We start from the raw sequence: 21,193 nt of genomic DNA, 5'->3' as shown, positions 1-21,193 counted from the left end.
TTTTCAAATTGTTGAAATTTGTCTTTTCATGTTATAGGTTATCAGTGGTGATGATGATTAAGACGTTGATGATGATGGCGATGATATGAGGAATGATATAGGTCAAAATATGATGATAGATTCACCAAGCACCTCCTCGAAGAAAGAGGTTGCTCCCCACGATATGGAGGTGGATGGGTGGGTTACTGTTGCTCGAAAGAAGAGCAGCGTAGAAAAAAGTAAGTAGGTTGAGTCTTTGATGGGATGTTAATATAGGTAGTATTAAGGTTGGTCATTTTCTTTTACTCTAGTGTTATACGGAGTTTAATTTTTTTGGATTGGGTGCTCAGACGGACATTTTGTTGGGAAATTTCTATCATATACTTAGTTTAAATTAGTGCCAATTGTTTGACTTTTACATTGTTAGCACATTCTATTTCGACTCTCTTTAATAGTTTTAACTTAGAAAAGATATATTTATATGGGATTGTGTTAGATTATATTTTTATAATATAAAAGCTTTATAATTTATGTATAATGTTATTTTTTGCCAAATCTTAGCTCAATAAGGCATAAAATGACTCTTAAAATCTTAAACGGAACATATTTTAACACGTACATCGATAAATGGTATGGTCACTAATTAAACCTAAGGATTACAATGTAGAATTTCCAAAATTTAACATATGGAGTACTTAGATGAAATGGCCTAGGGATTAAATTAGAATCTACCAATATAATTGGATCCGATTCAATTTCGTTTCGATTTCGCGTCTAGGTCCATTATGTACACTTCTACTCCGTAATTTAGGTCCAATTTTGCTACTCACAAGTCACAAAATCACATGTCACTAGTCTCACTACTCCGCCCTTTCAAAAAAGAAGTATATTTAGGGTAAGATTCGTATGTGGCTAGCCACACGGTGTGACCACATTAGTTTATAAAAGTAATCTTCAATTATATGTATGAGTAACCTCAAGTAATTTAGAAATAAGTAACCTCATTTGTTAATTCGAGTAATCCCGATAATCCTATTTGCTCATCACCGTGACCTATTATATTTATTAATAATAACAGTATAAATTGAAATAAAAATAATAATGTAAAATCAATAATAACAGAATATTATCAATAATAACATTATGAACCCAAAAAAAAAAAAAAAGCTTGATATGGACTATACCATAGTAAACCAACTTCTCATTCCGCTTTCTTTCCAAAAAAAAAAAAAAAACAAAAAAAACTTCTCATTCCGCTCTCTCTCGGATAAAAAACTTCTAATTCTGCTCTGCTCAGGTTACAATTTTGATTCCCTTTCCTTCCTTTTAAAACCTGGAAATGGCGCAACCAGCCGAATTCGAAACGATGTCAGAAAATCCCGAAGAGCTAAATTCCACCAACAATGGTGAACCAACAGATACCATCGATTCTACAGCAGCTATACCGTCGACCGACAACTCCGACTCTGACTCCGATGATGAAAATGAAGCTCAACTCTTACAGGAGCTCAAAACCCTGGAATCGGAACTCTCTTGTAATCTCTCTAATTACGATGCTCATGTTCAGGTATAATTACTTGAATAAAATCGTCCATATTTTAATTTCTCAACAATTTTGAAACTTTTTCCGAATTTTTTGATTTTTGATATAATTTTTTTTTGGGTTTTGCGATTGTTTGCAGTACATAAAATTGCTAAGGAAAATGGGTGAGATTGATAAACTCAGGGAAGCAAGGGAATCGATGAGCCAGATTTTTCCCTTAACACCTACAATGTGGCAAGAGTGGGCTAAAGATGAAACTACTTTGTGTTCTGAGTATGGAACCTTTTTCTCTCTTTTCTTATTACATCAAATCTTGTTTATGGTTCATTTGCGGTTTTATGTATTTCAATTTATTTTTTTTCTACTGAAATAGTTTGAGCTGAGTTTCTTATGTTCGTGAAACTAATTTTTTGATCCATAAACAAATTTCGTTGAGGTAGGAGCAAAATCAGTACCGGATAAATTGTGTTAGCTTTCTTCGTTTTGAGAAAGTATTATTTCTTGGGAAAATTTTGGTGAGCTAGATAGTACTTGTTGCTTTTGGGTAGGCAGTAATGGTGTAAATATATTGTCACAATTTAACGATAATTGGGTTGCCCCTGGTCAATGTCATCTTAAGCATCTCTTCGATTAAGCAAGGCAAGGGGATTATGTGTATATATTTCCCCAAAGGCTTTTAGCTTTTCCCTGGTTGGATGCTCATTGCCAAAGTGTAGTAGTACCGCTCTCCTTTGCATACTCATCACCAACTTCATGTCCACCAATTTGAAGCCATCACACCACCTCCCACACCCCCCCCCCTCCCTGCCACAATTGTGAATGAATAAACTAGAGATGATGGAGAAAAATCAAGAAAGAAGAGCATGCCATCACCCATCATCACACTTCACATTGTGGTAGAAATTGTCCTTTATGTTTCTATTTGTGGACGATAAAAACAAAACAAATTAAAAAAGGGGGATAGAGAGATATGGTTGGCTAGTAAAAATAAATGTGTTTCTCTGATTTGTTGAGGCATTTCGGGGCAAGAAGCACATTTGTGCTCGCTGGAAGAGGAGTTTTTTGTGCGGATTGGAAAGGAAGATGGGGAACAAATCCGTGCTCAACTAGACACGCCTGGCTGGTTAGCCAATTGAGGCATGTTTGTGTTGCATTGAGATTGAACCTAGACTGATTTTGCTTGTATTAACACATCTGTGTCATTGTTGACTGTCAGTATTTTTCATACTAAATTTTTGGTTAATCTGTTTAGAAACGTGAACTGTAAAGTGCTTTTTTTTGGCTGGTCTAAAGTTCTTTGTTACTATAATACATAGATGAGCTTTGAATCTTGGTTTCTTTCCATTCCTCATGTGTACTCAAAAGAAATTCCATGGCATATCTCTGTTCTACAGAAGAAATTCAATGCTGTTTCTCATGTGGTTTTCCCTCTCTTTTTATCTCATGTAGCCCTCTTAGGTAAGTCTTCCTCAATCTCTATTTGTATATCCTCATCTTGGGTTTCCACTATACACCACCTTCATTTTCTTGCTCACTATGTTTCTGATATTTCTTGTCCACTTTCATTTTATCACTTCTCTATGTTTACTTGCTTTAACTTTTTGCGGCCGGTTCCTTATGATGTCTTATGTTAGCCGGCACTATATCATTTTAGGACTAAGGCTTTGTTGTTGTATTATCTCTATTCAATACTACCTTGGGATTTAAAGTGTGGAACACTGGAAATGATTGGTGATTGTTTTCTTATTCATTTTGTTTTTATTCTTAATCCTGAAGATCTTGACTAGCTTATACTGTTGCATTATTAACCATTGTTTGCTAGGCCGGAGGCTGTTCCAGCTATTGAAAAGATATATGAACGCGGTGTATCTGATTATCTGGTGAGCTGTTTTGCTTCTATATGAAGCTTGCTTCAGTGAATATTTGGGAGGCTGTTATGTGATACTCTCTTTGTTTGGAAGTAGTAGTCACATCTATTTAACGATGTCTGGAAAAATGGTGTCACCTAGTGTAAAATTGTAGTGATTATTCTGGATTTCTGGGTATACCCCAAGTTAATACTGAGTGATCATGTGAGTTTTAGAAGGTTTTAATTTCTTATAAGGCTCCTTTAAAATCATGATTGTATTACCATGTCACGTACTTAGTATCCCATGGTTAGTGTTATACAGCATATATATCTGAATGGAGGGAGTTGATGTTCAGCATGCCTACCGTAGTGCCATGCCATTACATTATGGCCTGATATGTAACATAGGTTAATATCATTTCACAAAATTTCTTCACTGACAATTACTAGTACTGCATTTGTTGTTACAGTCCATTATCACAAGGAATTGCTTTCTGTAGTTGTAGTACATGTATTGAATCAAACAAATTGATAGTAATTTCTTATTACCTCTGCAGTCTGTCCCTCTTTGGTGTGACTACTTAAATTTTGTGCAAGAACATGATATCTCAATCTGCGAGTTTTCTGCTTCTGGTGTTTCAAAGGCAAGGAACTTGTTTGAGCGTGCTCTTACAGCTTCTGGCTTGCATTTTTGTGAAGGCAGTAAAATATGGGAAGCCTACAAAGAATTTGAGCATGCTATATGCCTTACAATTGATGATTCTGACATCGAGGTGTGTTTTGTGATCTTTATATTGTCTTACATCATGATTTACTTTTTGCTGCTGTACTCTTTTTATAGATGTATCTGTTCCTCACTTATACCACCTGGAGGTTTAGACGTGCTCAACATGTCAATGTTCATGTGGCTACGGATTATGTCACATACTCATGCAGATCACTATTTGCTTGAACAGCACATGCTTATGCAATAAAATGAATTCCACAGGGTGGATATCTTTAGAATATGGTAAACCTCAGGATAGAATTATGAAGATGGATGATACAAACATGTGATGTAGATAGAAGGTACTATATTGTCCAGGTTTCAAGCTATTTAGATCGTTATAATTGTTTACTTGTTTAGTGATGCTGAAAAGTGGCATATTGCCTCTGCATCCCTCTTCCTGTTTCTCTTGCATGTTGATAATAAAAGCAGCCTTTACCAAGGGAAAATTTCAAGTTTAGCTAAGGAATGTCTCTTTGGCTCTGTTCATGTTTCATAACCATTCTTTAGGGTATGATGGTAGTCACTGATTTCTAAATTTTAGTCTATTACTATATGTGTTGATGTGCAACTGGGAGACAATTGTACTGAGGTCTTCATAGGTGTCTTATTTTCTCTAATTTTGTTCATTAATGATACTATTGGAATATTAATTTCTTGTTTCAATTATCTTTTTTGTTACAAAGGGCAGAGGCTCCATAATGTTATAGCTTAAGTTCAATGACACTTTGTTTAGATATTATTGAATTAGTTTAAATCATTTTACCTAGTCTGCTTTTTTAATTCATCTTTATAATTTTAATGCCCCTTTTTGATCAGGGGAAAGAAAAGCAAATTCAGCGTGTTCGAAATATATTTCACAGGCAGCTATCTGTTCCCTTGGCCGACATGAATTCAACGCTTCTTGCTTATAAGGTTTGGGAAGTGCAGCAGGGAATTGATCTTGATGTTAACTCCAGTGACTGGGAAGGGATTTCTTCTCATGTTGCTTCTGCTTATAAGAAGGCATTGGAGATGTGTGATGCTCGCAAAATTCTGGAAGAACAGATTTCTAAATCTGATGTATCAGATACAGAAAGAATTCCACTCTTCAAGGTATGAAGTTGGAAAATCTGTGCACCTTTTTTTATGCTCATTGATGATGGAACGTAGATGCACACATTAGTAGGAACATGTTGTATCTCCTAGACTTACCTTTTTATATGTTCATTGATGATGGAACGTACATGCACACATTAGTAGGAACATGTTGTATCTCCTAGACTTAAATACGCTCATCGAAGGAACTTATGTTTGGTTTGCAAATTGATACTGGTGTTTGCATGTGTATGCTTGTTGGCTACTTAGGCCCTATTCTCTTCACCTTAACACAATGGTATTAGTAAAAATAATTTTAGTTTAGTCAGTTTAGTAAAAAATAATTTCAGTTTAGTCAGTTTAGTAAAAATAATTTTAGTTCATTTAAAATAAATTTTTTAATCAGTAAAATCATTAAATTCAAAGAACAAAGTCAAATTTGAAATAGTAACTATAATTTTTAATCAGTAAAAATAATTTAAGCTCAACAAAATTATTTTTTTTCAATAAAAATAAGAAAAAAATTGTTTTTAATAATTACACTTTTGGCCGATTTTCTTTAAATAATCCCTACTTTGAATTATTTAGAATAATCTGAACTTCAGGGGTATTTCATTTTATTAAGCCCAAGTGACTACTAACCTGTTAAATAAGTAAAATATATATTTTTCTTCACTTTGACTTTGGTCAACACCCCAACCAGTCCACCACTATATTGACCTCCCTCCCAGCCACCACCTCCCCTTCTCCTACTACACGAACCCTCCCACCCCCCTCCCTTGGCTGCCTTCCCCCATCACCGGACTCCCCTCCCCTGAAACGAGAGAAAAAAGGGGCGGCTGGGTGGTGAGTGGGCTGTTTCAGGGTTAGGGTTGGGGGGCTTGGTCAGTGGTTGGGGGTTAGGGAGGGGGCTGTTTCGAGGTGGGGGATTGGGAGGGGGGAGGTTTCCGCGGTGGGGATAGAGAGGGAAGTTGGTTTGGGGTGGAGGTTTAGGAGGGGGCGGTTTCTGGGGTAGGTATGGGGACCGGGGTCGGTTTCAGGTGGTGGGGCTTGGGAGGGGTGCCATATTTGGGTGGGGGTGGGGAGGTGGTGGTTGCAGCCTTGCAGGTGGTGGGGTTGGGATTATTTCATAATAATCCAAAGTTGGGATTATTATAAGAATATCGGCTAAAGTTAGAGATTTTTAATTCCAATTTTTCCTGAGTTAAATTCAAGTTAAGTGAAAATTAGGTGAAGAGAGTCTTAGGATTTCAAGTTGCAGAAAAACTATATTTTTAGTTGCTATATTCTCGACTTTCTTGTTTATTTTTTACAAGTTCCTTATAAGGTGTTAATATTACGATATTGGACATATATTAAGGCGCCATGAGGTTTCTTAATTCCGTAGCTTCTTTCCCAAGTTAGTGTTTGTGTGAGTGCATCTTTTGTGACTTTATCGTGCTAGGTGATTTATAACGGCTAAATTCAGTTTTTATCTTCCAAAATTTTAAAGATACTGCGCAAGGGCTGAGGCACAGTTGCAAATAACTCAAGAATCAAGATAATGATGTCGTAATATCTTCATAAAATCATAACTATACCAGTAACGTTAAGTTCTGTAAAAATGTAATTTTATTGTAAAAGCAATTTTATCCTATTGGAATTTTGGCTTTGACATTGTTGTTTTTCTTAGTCACTTTGTTCATCCAATGTTTTAATTTATTTTCCCTTTAAAAGGAACCGAATGAAATAAGTTATGGATTCGGAGGTCTTAGCTTAGCTTTGACGTTAATTACTCAAAGGCTAAGCTAACTTAACCTCTTGAGTTGTTGACTGCAGCTTAGTGTTTATATAGTAATGTTCATTTATCTTGCCTTTGTATTTGACTAATGGGTTTATGATGTGCTTGACGATACTTTTGTGACCAAATGATGCTTCATATCTGGTTTTAGTAGAATGTAAGGACTATAATTTTTATTCTGTTTATCTCCCTTTAAACTCATATTCCCCATTTATTGGTTTTGAGATGTATTTTGTTATGTTTCCACAGAAATACTTGAAATTTGAAGAGACTGCAGGTGACCCTGCACGAGTTCAGATTCTATATGAACGTTTGATCACTGAGTTTCCTATATCCAGTGATTTGTGGATAGACTATACTCGATATTTAGAGAAAACGCTCAAGGTACTTTCTCAATCGTGATAGGCTTATTCCATTTTTTGAATTAGTTGATCATATTAATATCTGTTTATTTCAGGCTGGAAATGTTGTAAATAATGTTATCAGTAGAGCCACAAGTAATTGCCCTTGGATTGGGGAACTCTGGGTGAGGCAGTTGCTTTGCTTGGAACGGGCTCACGCTTCAGAGGATGAAATTTCCCTGGTATGGATGTATGATATGGTGTAATTCTCATTTGATCGGTTTTGATTGAGATATTTGCTAGCTTGTTCGTTGTCAAATGTTTGTAAACAATTTATTCAGTGATTTTGGATCTGAAGCGTTATGTCAATAACAGCACACTTCTTGTTTTGGTGTAGTTATGACTGTGATGTTTTTAGCAATATTTAGTTGGTCTACTTTATTTACTACAGTTATTCTCCACTTGTAAAGAATCCTGAGACAGAAGTCAAGATGAACCTTCTTGCTACAGCTTCCTACAGATTGAAATTTTTTTTTAAAAAAATGCTTAGTGATTGTTGACTGCAGCTTAGTGGTTTTATAGTAATGTTCATTTATTAAGATCTGTTTCATCTTTCAGTAGATTTGACTGAATTGGCCGGCCTACCCATATTTATTTAAACCTTCATTCTATTATTTAGAATGCTTAAAAAGGCTTCCTGATTTGTACCTGGGATAATTATTCTTAGACTTTCTTCTCTGGGAAAAGTGAATTATCCTGGTCACAGCTTTTCCCACTTTCTTGGATGCTGACCTTATCCGTGTCAACTTATTGAAGAATAATGAAGACATAATCTTGACTATAATGTATCATGTATAAATTTAATCGTAGAGGAATTAAGCTTTTATCTACTTCTGAATCACTGGGAGTTTTGCAAAGAAGTGCAATGAACCCACAGCCACCACCAGCCAGCAGGGGACAAAAGCAGCAGCAGCAGAGAAAAGTAGCAGCAGCAAGGGAAAGTAGCAGCAGTAGTAGGGGAAAGGGGAAGGCTCACAACACTTCTCCACCAAGGGCAGCAGTCACAGTTCACTAAGGAGCAGGCAGTGTTTGGCTTATTAGCTTCCACTAAAGTATTTTAGCAAGAAGACAAGAGAGTAGTTGTGTAACAATTAAGGCAGTAGGCCAAGTATGTAGTACAAGCAAGTAGTATAAGTAGAGCTAGCCTAAGTTAGAGAGGGGATGCAGGAAATTATTGTAGAGAACTCTTGGAGAGTAATGGCCTAAAGCCATTGTTATGTACGCAAGCTTTACGCTGTATCAATCGAAATTAACCTTCCGACCATTTCTTGCTATCTGAGCCACCACGTTCGTTGCAGGAAGCTCTTGTTGCTTGATGTATCCGTTGACACTTACATTATATTCTCAGTTTCGTTGACTTTTTGTTGACTTTCATTATATTGTCATTTTCGATGAACTTTGTTGAAAGTCCATAGTATGTTTGCTTCTTTGTTTTAATCATTTATTGCAATTGTTGAGTATCTTAAAGCTACAATATGATTTTTTTTCCCATTGTTAGGTATTTGAGAAGGCCCTTCAATTTTCATTTTCAAGTTACGAGGAGGTATTTTCTATGTTCTTTTACTTCATTATTTATTTATTCTTTTATTTTGTTATATAAAAGAATTATATTACCATTGGTCAGAAAGAACAGTAAAGTATATCACTAGATCTCAATGCTCGAAAAAAAAAATTTGTGGTGGGCCATGGGCTGTGCATGGTCATAATTTTCAAGTTTTGGGATGAGCTCGACACGAGCATGACGGGTCAACCTTATATATATATATATATATTGGGGTCCGATGAGAAGTGTGCTTAATGTGAGAAGCGTAAAAAAATGAGGTACATTCAAGTGTTACTATAGATACATTAGGTATACACTAAGGATACAATAGATCTACACCGTAAATACATTATGCATGCCCAAAAAATAAAATAAAAACAATAACTATGTACTTCTCTTTCTTATTTATACCAAAAACTTTGAAATATCCAACATCCCATTGTTTAAAAGTTAGTGACGGAATTCTTGCAAATAAACATCCAACATCCTTTATATTCTACTCTCTTTCACAGTTACATCAAAGATCAAATATAAATACATTAATGAACCATTGTAGATACATCAAACTTAAAGTACAAATACATCAAGTAGATGTCCTCTATGACTAGGATAAATAAAGTATTTAAAATTGAAAAACCTTAATGTCAATTGACGATTGGGATTAATCCACAAATAGTAAAGAGAACTTGGAAGAATTATTCAGATATGCTAGTCCGGTATTGCAGCTTCGACAAATCTCGCTAAAGTATATAATAGTTGTTTAATTATGAATTTGCCCGCAATAATAAGATCCAAAAGCTTGATACCAAAAACAGAAGATAATTGAGAGGGGAGAAACTACAATTACCTTACTTAATCGATTGAAGTTCGAAATCTCCATTGTTGTAGCTTAGATGAAGAAGATAATGACGAGGGGGAAAAGCTGAATAGTTTGTTCAAAAAATTTGAAATTATAACCATATGTATTTCAATAATAGAGATATGAAAAATGAAGAAAGATTAAGATTCGATTTGAGATACAGAGAACCATAAATTGGAGATAATTGATCCAATTAAAAGTTTTCAGAAGTAGCTTATAATAAGTCGTGCATTTTTCCCCTCTAACAAATGCTGACAGATCCTACAATCTTGACTGTTGATATCAATATCTGCTGGTTGAGATTACTTCTCACCCTTCTCACCTAAAGAAGCTTCATGATCCCTATGGCACATCACAACTTGGCACGTTGGCCAGGTGGTGCTGTGCATGGGCTTCGTTCATCATGCTTGTTGTTTGGTATCTGTATTTGTCCTTTTAATAATTTCATCTTTCATGCTCACACAAGATGTCCTACCATATTTTCTGTGCATGATGTTCTGACACAAGAATATTTTTGCAGTATCTGGAATTGTTTCTTACTCGTATTGATGGTTTGCGGAGAAGAATTTCAGTATCTGGTGAATTGCAGGTCTTGGATTATGCTGTAATCAGAGATGTGTTTCAGGTTTGTTTAGCTTTCAGAATTTTAGGCCACCAGTCACATGTTTCCTCTCATTATGATTCATTTGCATCTCACATTATCTCTTTTGGTAAAATAAGTTCTGTTAAGACAAGTTTAGGGTTCTATAAGATAAAATAAGTGAAATCTAGGTGAAAAGGTCACTACCTTAAAGAGTCGAATGTTGTCATGTTTCCACAAGATTTTCTCTTTTGGTAAAATAAATTTTCTTATGTAATGCCTTTTTCCTGGTCTTAGTAACTTTTGTTGCTTATGGTACTTATTTAATCTCGATCTTTTTCCTGGCTTCCTAGGGAGCCTATGCAAGTATACATCCCTTCCATCTTTTTTGAGGTTTGGTTTTTGTGTATATAGTGCCACCGATTGACACAATTTGCTACTATGTCCAGCGTGCATCAGATTACTTATCTTTACATCTAAAAGGCACAGATGCTTTGTTGCGTCTTCATGCTTATTGGGCTCATTTGGAGCTGACCCTGGCAAATGATATAGTTGCTGCTCGCGGAGTTTGGGAAAGCTTGCTGAAACTAAGGTTGGTATATCCCATGTTTGGTGGCGCAAGTTATTGTAAGTTGTGAAATTATTTGTTTCCTTTACAGCATTTGACATCTCCTGTGTGCAGTGGCACCATGCTTGAGGCTTGGCAAGGTTATATACAGATGGAGATTGACAAGGGAAATCTGAATGAAGCAAGATCATTATATCGGAGGTGCTATACGAAGAGATTTCCTGGTTCAGGTTCACAGGTATATCTTTTTCTCCTTGGACATTCAGAATTCCTTCTTGTACTCATCCTTTATAGGAAAAACATTTTAGTAAACATGAAGATTACTATAGGCTAGGATCTGTTTCAAATGAGTAAGTGGCATTATATTTATCTTTATTTATTTATTTATTTTTATGAAGGTGCTTCTAGTTTCCTCTAATTTTCTTCTCTCTTTTGACTTACATAAATTTGGTTAGTCTTGTAAATTTGATGAGTATGTGATTATCCAAGTTTCTTGAAGGAAATTGGTATATCAGGCTTTCTTCATTAAGAAGTTTTTTGATGGATAAATGCTTTAGTGCTTTACTAAGATTATCCTACCATGAAGCTGATCCTTATTCTTTTCTTGAAATATCTGCTTTAGTAAGATTATTAGCTTCATCCAAGTTGGTTCCCTTAATCTGATTCTTGTTGTTAGCTGTCGTTTGAAATTTGGACTAATGTATTGCATTTTATAATATTCAATCAATCTTGTGTTTTTCCATTGAAGACTTCGGACCCACGTACTAATATTTATAGATACATCGCTATTGGTTTACGTGGTTACAGTAATAAAATATAGGCTATTAATAAATTTTAGATAACCAAAATTAAGGGAGCTAGTGTCTGACTTGTATAATTTTGTATTAGATGGTGCACTACCAAGTTTATCCTGGATCTGCCACTGACCCCCTCCCTCCTCTTTCCCAATAGATATTTTGTAATATATTAGCCTAAGGAGAAGAGGGGGTATTTTAGGCGATATATTGTTAGTTGTTAGACTTGAGTTGGAGGAAGCTTGAGCAACAAGACAAAGGGTGGGAGTTAGTCTATCAATAGAAGATGTTAAGGAAAGAGAAAGCATGATGAAAATTGATGAAGAATTTGATTTTATTTGTCTTATCATGCTTAGCTTTAGTTAGTGTCTATCCACTCTAAAGCTGGGATTGTAAAAACAAAGGTTTGTTTAAATGCATCAACGTGACAATGTCCTACCAAATATCCCAAATTCACTTGTACCCCAGTTCTATATTTCTGATCTCCAATTTATTACTGTGTTGCTGACTTGCTGTAGGTTATTCTATGCTTGTATTATATTATGTAGACCTGGCAAACGGGTCGTGTCGTGTCATGTTCGTGTTCGGGTCAATCATAAACGGGTTGAAGACCCCCAAACTCTGACACGACCCGTTTAATAAACGGGTCAGAGAGGCTAAACACGAACACGATCTGTTTATTAAACGGGTAACATGAATTTAACATGTGTAACCTGTTTAGCTGAACAGGTCGTGTTCGTGTTAAAAAACTTAACCCGATTTTCTTTCCGTTTTCTTTGTTAGTCGGATTTATCCGTGTTTCCTTAACAATTTCAAGCTCTGGGTCATCTTCTTCTCCATCAATTTGAGTGGATTAAGGCACATATTCCATCTAAGAATGAAACACGAGATTACGGAAGCAAATTTGGAAAATGATGAACAAACTAAATTAACTAATAGATGAACATAAAATTGAAAAGTTGTATAAATTGATAATCATACAAGAAATTATCAACTGAAATGAGGAAGTAGATGTTTGTGCAATTACCTTGAGATGTTTGTGCGTGAGATATTGAGAAAAGGGTAGAATACTAGAATGAGGGAGAAAGTATGAAACAGTGAAGCACCTTATATATGACGGCTAGGTACTAGGTAGAATGTAAAATTAGGTTAATATTTTTTGGGGCCATTTTAATTTTTGGGCCATAATTAATTTTTGGGCCATTTTGAAGTATCTCATTTTTTATGATTTTAAACAGGTTAAGCGGGTAAACAGGTAAACGGGTTGACCCGAACATGACCCGCCTATTATGCGGGTTGGGTCGTGTTACTTTCGTGTTATAATTTTCAACACTAACCCAACCTGTTTAACTAGTCGTGTCGACCCATTTAATTAAACGGGTCGGAAACCCTCAATACTAACTCGCTTTTTTCGTGTCGTGTTATTGTGTTGTGTCAGTTTTTGCCAGCTCTAATATTCTGTAAAATTATTGCTCCCTCTTTTTTTAATATTTGTTCCATTTGGTATTTGCACAATTTCCAATGTAATATAGTAATTTAAATATCTTTAGCTACATATTACAAAAATTCTATAATTTTCATGTCTAGAAACAAAAGGCATGATGATTAATTTTGACTTTTTGTTTCCATGGAAGGAAGAGAAAAAAATTAGAGAGGTTAGTGGAGAGACTGATGGCTGAGGCTGAGCTCTTACATGGGCAATTTTAATCCTTTGGAGGGAGGGTGGGGGGAGGGGGGGAGTATGGTGATGTATTACCCTCATATTAAGGGGAACAGTTACTGGCCAAACAATTTAACCTTGATCCAGGCTTATGGTTGCAGCCCATTATTTTTACCCTTTAACTTTGTTAGTGTTATGCTTTCTATTTATAATCTATCTTGTCTTTTGAGTCTAGTCTTGCTTTCTCAAGCCAAGGTACCAGAAACTCCTTTCTTTTAGAATCTCTGGCCCGAGAAGGAAGAATGAGGTTTAAATTGCCACCAAGTTTGCTGTCAGAGGAGTCTGCCGTTGCTGGCAGTTCTTCCTTTCCATTTCATCACTTCAAAACCCCTGCCATGAAAATATTTCTTGTGTATCATCTGCTGCACGTCCTACATTCATTCCCAGAAATTGAAATAGGCACATCACACTAGTCATTCTATTATTTTTGAAAAACCTAAAATATGAATATACATCTTCTGGATTCTGGATCTATATAACGTCTCTGAATACGAGTACACCATTTCTGTATCTGTATTTCTAATTAGCAGGCACATTATTTGTAAGTAGTGTTGTAGAATTTCCTCAAAAAAAGTACTTCTGTAATAACTTGCTGCTATGTTTTTTGCTTTCAATATTTATTTTTTCTAATCTCGTTGGTTGTATAATTTGCTTGATCCCTTTGTAGAATTGTAGTGGATAGAAATATACTGCTCTCTGTCCTAATAAGAGTGTCTGTTATTTATCCAGGACATATGCCAATCTTGGTTACGGTTTGAGAGGGAATTCGGAACTCTGGCGGATTATGACTATGCTGTTCAGAGGGCAAGTTTCTCTCTCTTTTTGCTCTTCAATTTAATGTTGTTTAATCGTTAGTGAAAATTTGTGCATTACTTTTCACATTGTGATTGTGTTGGAAACCAAGCTCTTTCGATTTTTATCTTGATTTTTTGTGAAGAGCCAGATGCTCTTTTTTCTTTGGCCAGTTGTCCTAGAATTTACTTTAATTGCTCGTTGTTTAATGATCAGATAGCCCTTGTTTTGACTGTTTTCATGGTGGACAGAGAGCCCCTAGGTCTGGGTGCTTGACTGGGTAATATTGTTGCATAGATGACATATTTAGTTATCAGTTAACAGCGTTTGGCCAGATTCTCTTCTTTAGTGAGTATCCTCATTCTTTTGATAAGTGGCAAATGGTCGTTTGTTTTTTTGGCCATTTGTCCTGAAAACAAACTCATTCACTTGTTATGTATTTAGCTGTTAAAAACTAGCTCAAAATAAGACTATGTTAATGTTGCACTAGTAGCCCCTAGGTCTGGGTGTTTGGCTGGGTAATATCATTGCCTAAATTCCGTTAAGTCGAGATAAAGAAGCATCATGAAACCCTAGCCCCTGTCCACCTTAAGTATAAGGCCTATGGATGAAAAGAAAAGGCTCCATAATCTGGAATATTTAGACATGATCGCTTAGCTGAAAGATGTTAAACAAACCTTTTAGAAAAATTCCCACAAAACTTTTTACTCCCTTTGTCCCTTTTTGTTTGCCCTGTATTCCTTCTTGGGGTGTCCGTTTAAGATTGCTCCATCACCTAATTAAATAAATAATCCCACTTGCAATTTGCAATTTCACCTGCTCTGTTTCTCTCTTTCCTCATCAACTCCACCTGCAACCCTATGTGCGCAATTCTTGCCTTTGTTTAATGAAAAAGTGAAATTTATTTTATGGGACAATAAAAAAAGGGACGTAGGGAGTACTGTGTAAAATTGGAAAATAAAAACATGAAATCAAATGAACATGACAGTTGTTCAGCAACATAAAAGATTGTTGAGTCTGAAGTCAGATGACTGCAGTAAAGTGTCAAGGCAGCATAACTTCTGAGGTGGCGAAATGACCTATAATTGAAAACAGACTGAAGAATATCCTAAATGGAAGGCAACATAATGATAACATACACAGGTGGAATGTAGTGACAAAAGCAGATAGCAAAGGCATATCTTTGGCTTCAAAAATAAGTGAAATGTTACACTGTATGATTTCATGTGAATTGGTGAAATGATTTTAGGCAAAGGAGAGTGAAGAAGTCAAGTGCACTAGTGAAGTTTAAGATATGACTACTTGGAAATCCTTATTATGAGCATTATTGTACATAAGCTAAGAAGTTTTCTAAAATTTTATAGGGACAGAAAATTTCGTTAATGCTTTCTTTTGCAGATCGAGAAGAGCCTCCCGCCTCGCACCCCCCCCCCCTCCTACGAAAACAAACCCTTATTTGGATTGCCTTCCTGTTTTCTGTGACCAGTACTGCTTCCCTGATATTCCATTTAAAATTTTTGGCTTTGTGATTACAATTTCCATTCTAAAACCGGTTATAATTTTAAGCCCTTTCACGTTCTTCTCCCCATGTGCTCATCTAATCATGTGCTCTCATGGCTTATCTGCTTCATTGATTGAATTTAGTTAATCTGTCAATTTCAACTACCTTATTTCTGGTCTAGTTTACTGGTACATCTCCCTGAGCAACTTGAAAAATTATCTAGAACAAGTGGAGTTTATGGATTTATTTTATGTCATATTATATATATTAAGGAATTATGCAATGCTTTACTTGCTTGCTCATTTATGCGGTTATGCATTGCTCCAGGTTTCACCACGTTTGGAGGAATTGCAGGTATTTAACTTGCAGCAAGATAGCAAAACTTTTGTGACTGCTGGAGATGTTAGTGAATATTCTTCCAAGAAAAATGCTCATGAAAAACGAAAATCAACTTCAAGTTTGTTGGAGGATCAATCTCCTTCAAAACGACTGAAAGACGTGAAAGAAGCCTTCAAGGAAGGGACAAAAAAAAGTCACAACAAAGATGTTTCTCGAACAGCCACAGTGGAAGAGACTGAAGCAAATATTAACAAAATGGATAGCGCTAGAAGCAATGAACAGCTTAAGAAGCAAACCATGCATGGAAAGGCAATGTACACAGATCAATGCACAGCATTCATATCTAACCTTGATCCCAAAGTGAGTTGATACCGTTATACCTATCCTTTATACTTTTCTATCTATATATGCTTTCATTTTCTCCCATCGCCTTCAAGTTCCACATGAGGACATCAAATATTTTGAGAAATGTGGTGTCAAATTGTTAACAACTTGTGCAGGCAAATTATGAAGATCTTCGCAAATTCTTTAGTGATGTCGGTGGAGTTCAATCTATCCGAATATTAAAGCATAGGGATACTGGGAAATCAAGGGTAATTTTCTGTCTTCTTTACTTGTTATATGCTACTTCTCATACGTTATAATCATTATATACTGGGATAAGGTAAAAAATAAAGTTAATGCTGCTTACTTTCCCTTTATATACTATAATTTATAATGGAAACCATCTAATTATGTCACTCAATGCGTACAAGGGTCTTGCATATGTGGATTTTAGTGATGATGCACACCTTGATGCTGCTGTGGGGAAGAACAGACAGTGGTTACTGAAGAAGAAATTAAGTATTGCCAGATCAGATCCTTCTAGAAACAAAAATCAATCAGCCATACGCCATGAAGTTGACAGAGATGGTATGAATTCTATAGTGCTATTATTCCCCCATCCTCACCCGCCCCCTTTCTTCTATCTCATTGAGCCCAATAAGAAAGAGAAAATCGTCCAGGTGCATGGAACTTTACCAAATAAGAGGAAAGACTTTGAAGTTGAATAGTCATCTAAACTTTACCAAATCATCCTGGTGTTTGTCAAAGTTTATTCATTTCCATACATCATTTTCTGCTTAAGCCTTTGAGATTATGCTTTCATATATTGTTGAGGCAACAATTATAATTTTTTATCTTGGGATGAGCAAAAGTATTTGAAAATCCAGATATACAACACGATATGTGAACTGTTTTGGACGAGCATCCAAAATGTTTCAGATATCAATTCAAATATTGATTACTTAATTTCAGATTGAAATCAAATATTCAGTTTGAGATATGCACTTTAACCTTATTATTTAAAACTACAAGTATTATGCTACATTGTGGTAAATAATCAATATACTACCTTCATTTCTGAAAGTTTTTAACACCTTATGTTTTAGCCCGTATCAAAAAGTTCATGAAACTTTTACTTTATTCCGTTTTTGGCTAGTTCCTTTTACTCCCTCTCTTCTTCTTCCTTTTTTTAAAAAAATTATATATTTATATTTTTTTTAATCAAACTATTTACAGGTCATATGAAATGAAGTAATAATTGGAAAGTGATCCCTTTGTAACTGTAGGTAGGAGAGAGATACTTGTTTATTAACTTTGGTATTATTATATTTTATGTAGCGAGGTTAGAAGTGATCAACAACAACAAAGCCTTAGTCCCAAAATGATTTGGGGTCAGCTAACATGAATCGTCCAAGGAGCCATTTGATAGAGAAAAAGGGACATAACAAAATAATCAATTGAAAGCGTTTGAATGAAAGATGTGTAAAGTGAGAAAAAGAAAGAGCATCCAAGTAAAAATTATGAGTGTTAAAAGAGAACCAAGAATAAAATTTAAGAAAGTTTTAGAGGAGTAGTAAAATCATATGAGTAATAAAAAACATAAAGGTTTGAGAAAACTTTGGCAAAGGAAATCAATACAGTTCGAATTGGGCAAAATAATAAAAGCAATTATTAAGATAAAATAAGCTAAAGTATGTATATATAATCATGACACCTCTTTGACGTGAATTTTCTCCCTGCAACCGCCTTATCCAAAACTATATTTTCCTTATTCCCCAAAGCACTCATCACTTTCAATCACACTCTTCCAAGCTTTCTTAGGTCTTTCCCTACTCCTCGCGATCCCAACACTTTGTAACCATTCAAGCATCCTTACTGGAGCCTTACTTGGGCTCCTTCTAACATGGCCAAACCATTTAAGTGATTCTCCCTTTTCTTGTACTCAATCAATGTAACCCCTACTTTATTCTAAATTATCTCATTCTTTAACTAACCCTTTCTTGTATGACCACACATCCTTCGCTGCATTTACGCTACATTCATCTTATGCATATGGAAGTCTAACGTTTATTCTGTACTTATTTAGCAAACCAGGCCTAATTGACGTTCAGTAGAATTTACCTTTTAATCTATGAGCCATGCTGGGATCACATAAAAACCTCAATGCATTCTTCCCTTCAACCAACTGGCTCTGATCCTGTGAGCTACATCTGCATTTAATTTTTCAGCTTTTTGAATAAAAGATCCTAGATATCAAAACCGTGGACAATCTTCTCATTCAAGGTGAACACCCCTGCCCCCTTGTAAGAAGAGATAAAAGTGTAAATATTCTTTATCATAAAGGAATAAAGCAAAAGTGGAAGATAAAATAAAGAACACATCAAATCGAACAAAAACAAAAAACAAAGGGAGTACTTTACCTTTCTTACCCATGATATCTAGACCTTACCACATTCATTGTATTTACACCCATCCACCTTTTTATACTCTCTTAAATTATCCACTTTTTCACTCCCACTATAAATTTGTCTGCAAAAAACTATGTTAAGAACTTTAGAAAATAAAGGTATTAGTATTAAATAATTGATGTTTGTATAATCAACAAAAACACATTTAATAGTTAAAGTAATACCGAGACTATAATATGTGTGTGCGCGCACGCATGTGTTTTTTTATTTTTTTATTTTTTTTTATTTCTATAATTTTTTTATTTCATTACATTGTCAACTGCCTTTGTATTCATATTATTTGTGCTTATCTGATGGATAAAGTGTTGTACATACTTTGAAGCATTGAGTTTGTAATCAATGTGTGCATTCTTTATCTTTTTCTATATCATATGTTTGTTGAACTTGTGCTATACTTCATCAATCTTAAGGAATTATGAAGGGTCTCTATTCCTAATTTTTTAAAAAATGATTACTTTTGGTTTCTATTCTGTTACCTAATTATACCCATGTAATGATGTGACTAAATCTTAAGTGCACTTCATGTCTGGGAATTTTTATTTGGTGAACTTTATAAAGATCTTTGGAGGAAAAAAAAATAAATTATGTTACCTTCCGTTTTTCCTCCAACTCTCAAGTAGGAGGTTCTTAAAAGTTCATGCTGATTTGTACTTTTGTACCTTGCCTCAACAACTGGAGGATGGTAGAGGAGTTTCATAGGATTCATCATTTGGAAGTTACTAATAGTCTTTTTATCGGATTTATAATAAGATTAGCCAGCTCTGTTAAGAGATTACAATAATTGCCCTTCTTTCTTTTGCTGTAACTTGCACCATTGATCACTCCACTTCTCCCAGACTTCCTTCTAGCTGAAGTGAATACCACAGCTCGTTATGCAATTGTTGTAAAGTGTCTTTAATGATGTTTTTAATGGAGGGAATACTTCTCTTTCCTTAATGATGTTTATTTGACCATTTGTTCTCACTTATATGATATCTTGCCTTTTTTCCCCCTTGCTTCAATAGGTTCAAAGATTCTGTCTGGGGATCAAGCAAGAACCGATAAAAACAGTTCTTCTGAGCTGTCTGTTGATCAGTCATCTTCTAGTAAGGGGCATGACATTGATAGAGTCCAACTCAAAGGAAAGAATACATTTGCAGTTCCGCGCAATGTCAGGCCTCTTGGATTTAAAGCCATCAAGCCAAAAGATGAAGGAGATGATGAGAAACCAAAAACTAATGATGATTTCAGGAACCTGCTGCTTAAAAAGTAGCTGAGGCATTGTTTTTTTTTTGAGAGGTCAATGTACAGTTAATACTTTTTGTTACTAATTCTAAGATGTGAAAAATTTGTTATCCTAGTATACATCTGTATTTGAGAATCATGTCAAAAGCTTTCATTTTTTTGGTGGGAAATTTAAATGGAAAGACCTAGCTATAGAATTAACCAGCTATAATGCCTATGAATGTGTTTAGAGTTCTATTTTTTTCAGTGTGCGCCTATGTGGGTGGTTTCCTAGAAATTGTCATCTGTTAGCTCTACACAACATATGAAACTTTTAGTTCTAAATTGCAAATGAATATGGAGTCTTAAAAATAGGTAATTTAAGTTCTTAGTATATGGTTATTTACACCCCTAAAAACATGGAGTCTTGAATATAATCCAAAGTACTGCCTTCCTTTTCATTTTAATCCCAGTTATAGTTTAACTTAGAATAATCCCAACTATTGGGTGCCCCTTCTCAAAATAGTCTCACTCATTTGTTAACCTATAGTTCTGGTAAAAAGAGTAATGTGGAAAGCTAATATTGATTAGTGCTTTTTAATAATAATAACAATAAATAAATAAAAATTAAACAAACACCCCCTCTTTTTTCTTCTCTAATCATTGCCCACATCGGCACATTGACCACGCTCTCGAGAACAAGTCAACATACAACTTCATTCCTACCATCGAAACCACTCTCTTAGCCACCCACAACTACCACCACCGAAACCACCCTTCAAGCCAAACCCAGCCACCAAAACCACCATTCTAGCCAAGCCTAGCCACCGAAACCACCATTTTAGCCAAACCCAGCCACTATTCTAGCCAACCGTAGCCACCAAAACAACAATTCAAGCTACGCCCTGCCACCGAAAAGTTAGAAACCATCAATTCATTATGTCCTGCCACCAACACCATTCCATCCATACATGTCCGGACACCGAAAAAGCTACCCAATTAACCTCCATTAGCCATCGTAACCACAAGTAAATCTTGAGACTTAGAGCATCAACAATTATCCAATTAAAGCTTGTAATAATTCAAAGGCAACCCAACAATTAAATT

At 35.3% G+C, this 21,193-nt stretch overlaps 1 protein-coding gene across 1 annotated transcript; it reads left to right on the top strand.

The window, feature by feature from the left end:
- The first annotated feature begins 1,204 nt into the window (after positions 1–1,204).
- On the top strand, positions 1,205–20,318 carry LOC145562430 (uncharacterized). The gene is made up of 16 exons (XM_081622703.1): positions 1,205–1,546; positions 1,662–1,795; positions 3,345–3,402; positions 3,929–4,144; positions 4,957–5,232; positions 7,244–7,378; positions 7,452–7,577; positions 8,894–8,938; positions 10,318–10,422; positions 10,827–10,969; positions 11,060–11,183; positions 14,189–14,263; positions 16,080–16,451; positions 16,592–16,684; positions 16,847–17,003; positions 19,888–20,318. Exons 1-16 carry the CDS (start codon positions 1,319–1,321, stop codon positions 20,133–20,135), a joined length of 2,535 nt encoding a protein of 844 aa, XP_081478829.1. The 5' UTR covers positions 1,205–1,318; the 3' UTR covers positions 20,136–20,318.
- The last annotated feature ends 875 nt before the right edge of the window (positions 20,319–21,193 follow it).

Source organism: Chenopodium album, chromosome 10 (genome assembly GCF_948465745.1).
Source record: "Chenopodium album chromosome 10, dcCheAlbu1.1, whole genome shotgun sequence".
Taxonomy (NCBI): domain Eukaryota; kingdom Viridiplantae; phylum Streptophyta; class Magnoliopsida; order Caryophyllales; family Amaranthaceae; genus Chenopodium; species Chenopodium album.
This window is presented reverse-complemented; position numbering and strand designations above follow the sequence as displayed.

Excerpts from the sequence above, each read along its gene's own strand:
- LOC145562430 (XM_081622703.1), top strand. The coding sequence starts at position 1,319 with ATGGCGCAACCAGCCGAATTCGAAACGATGTCAGAAAATCCCGAAGAG. Across the intron at positions 7,379-7,451 it reads ATTTAGAGAAAACGCTCAAG|GCTGGAAATGTTGTAAATAA; the intron begins GTACTTTCTCAA and ends TGTTTATTTCAG. Across the intron at positions 10,423-10,826 it reads TAATCAGAGATGTGTTTCAG|CGTGCATCAGATTACTTATC; the intron begins GTTTGTTTAGCT and ends TACTATGTCCAG.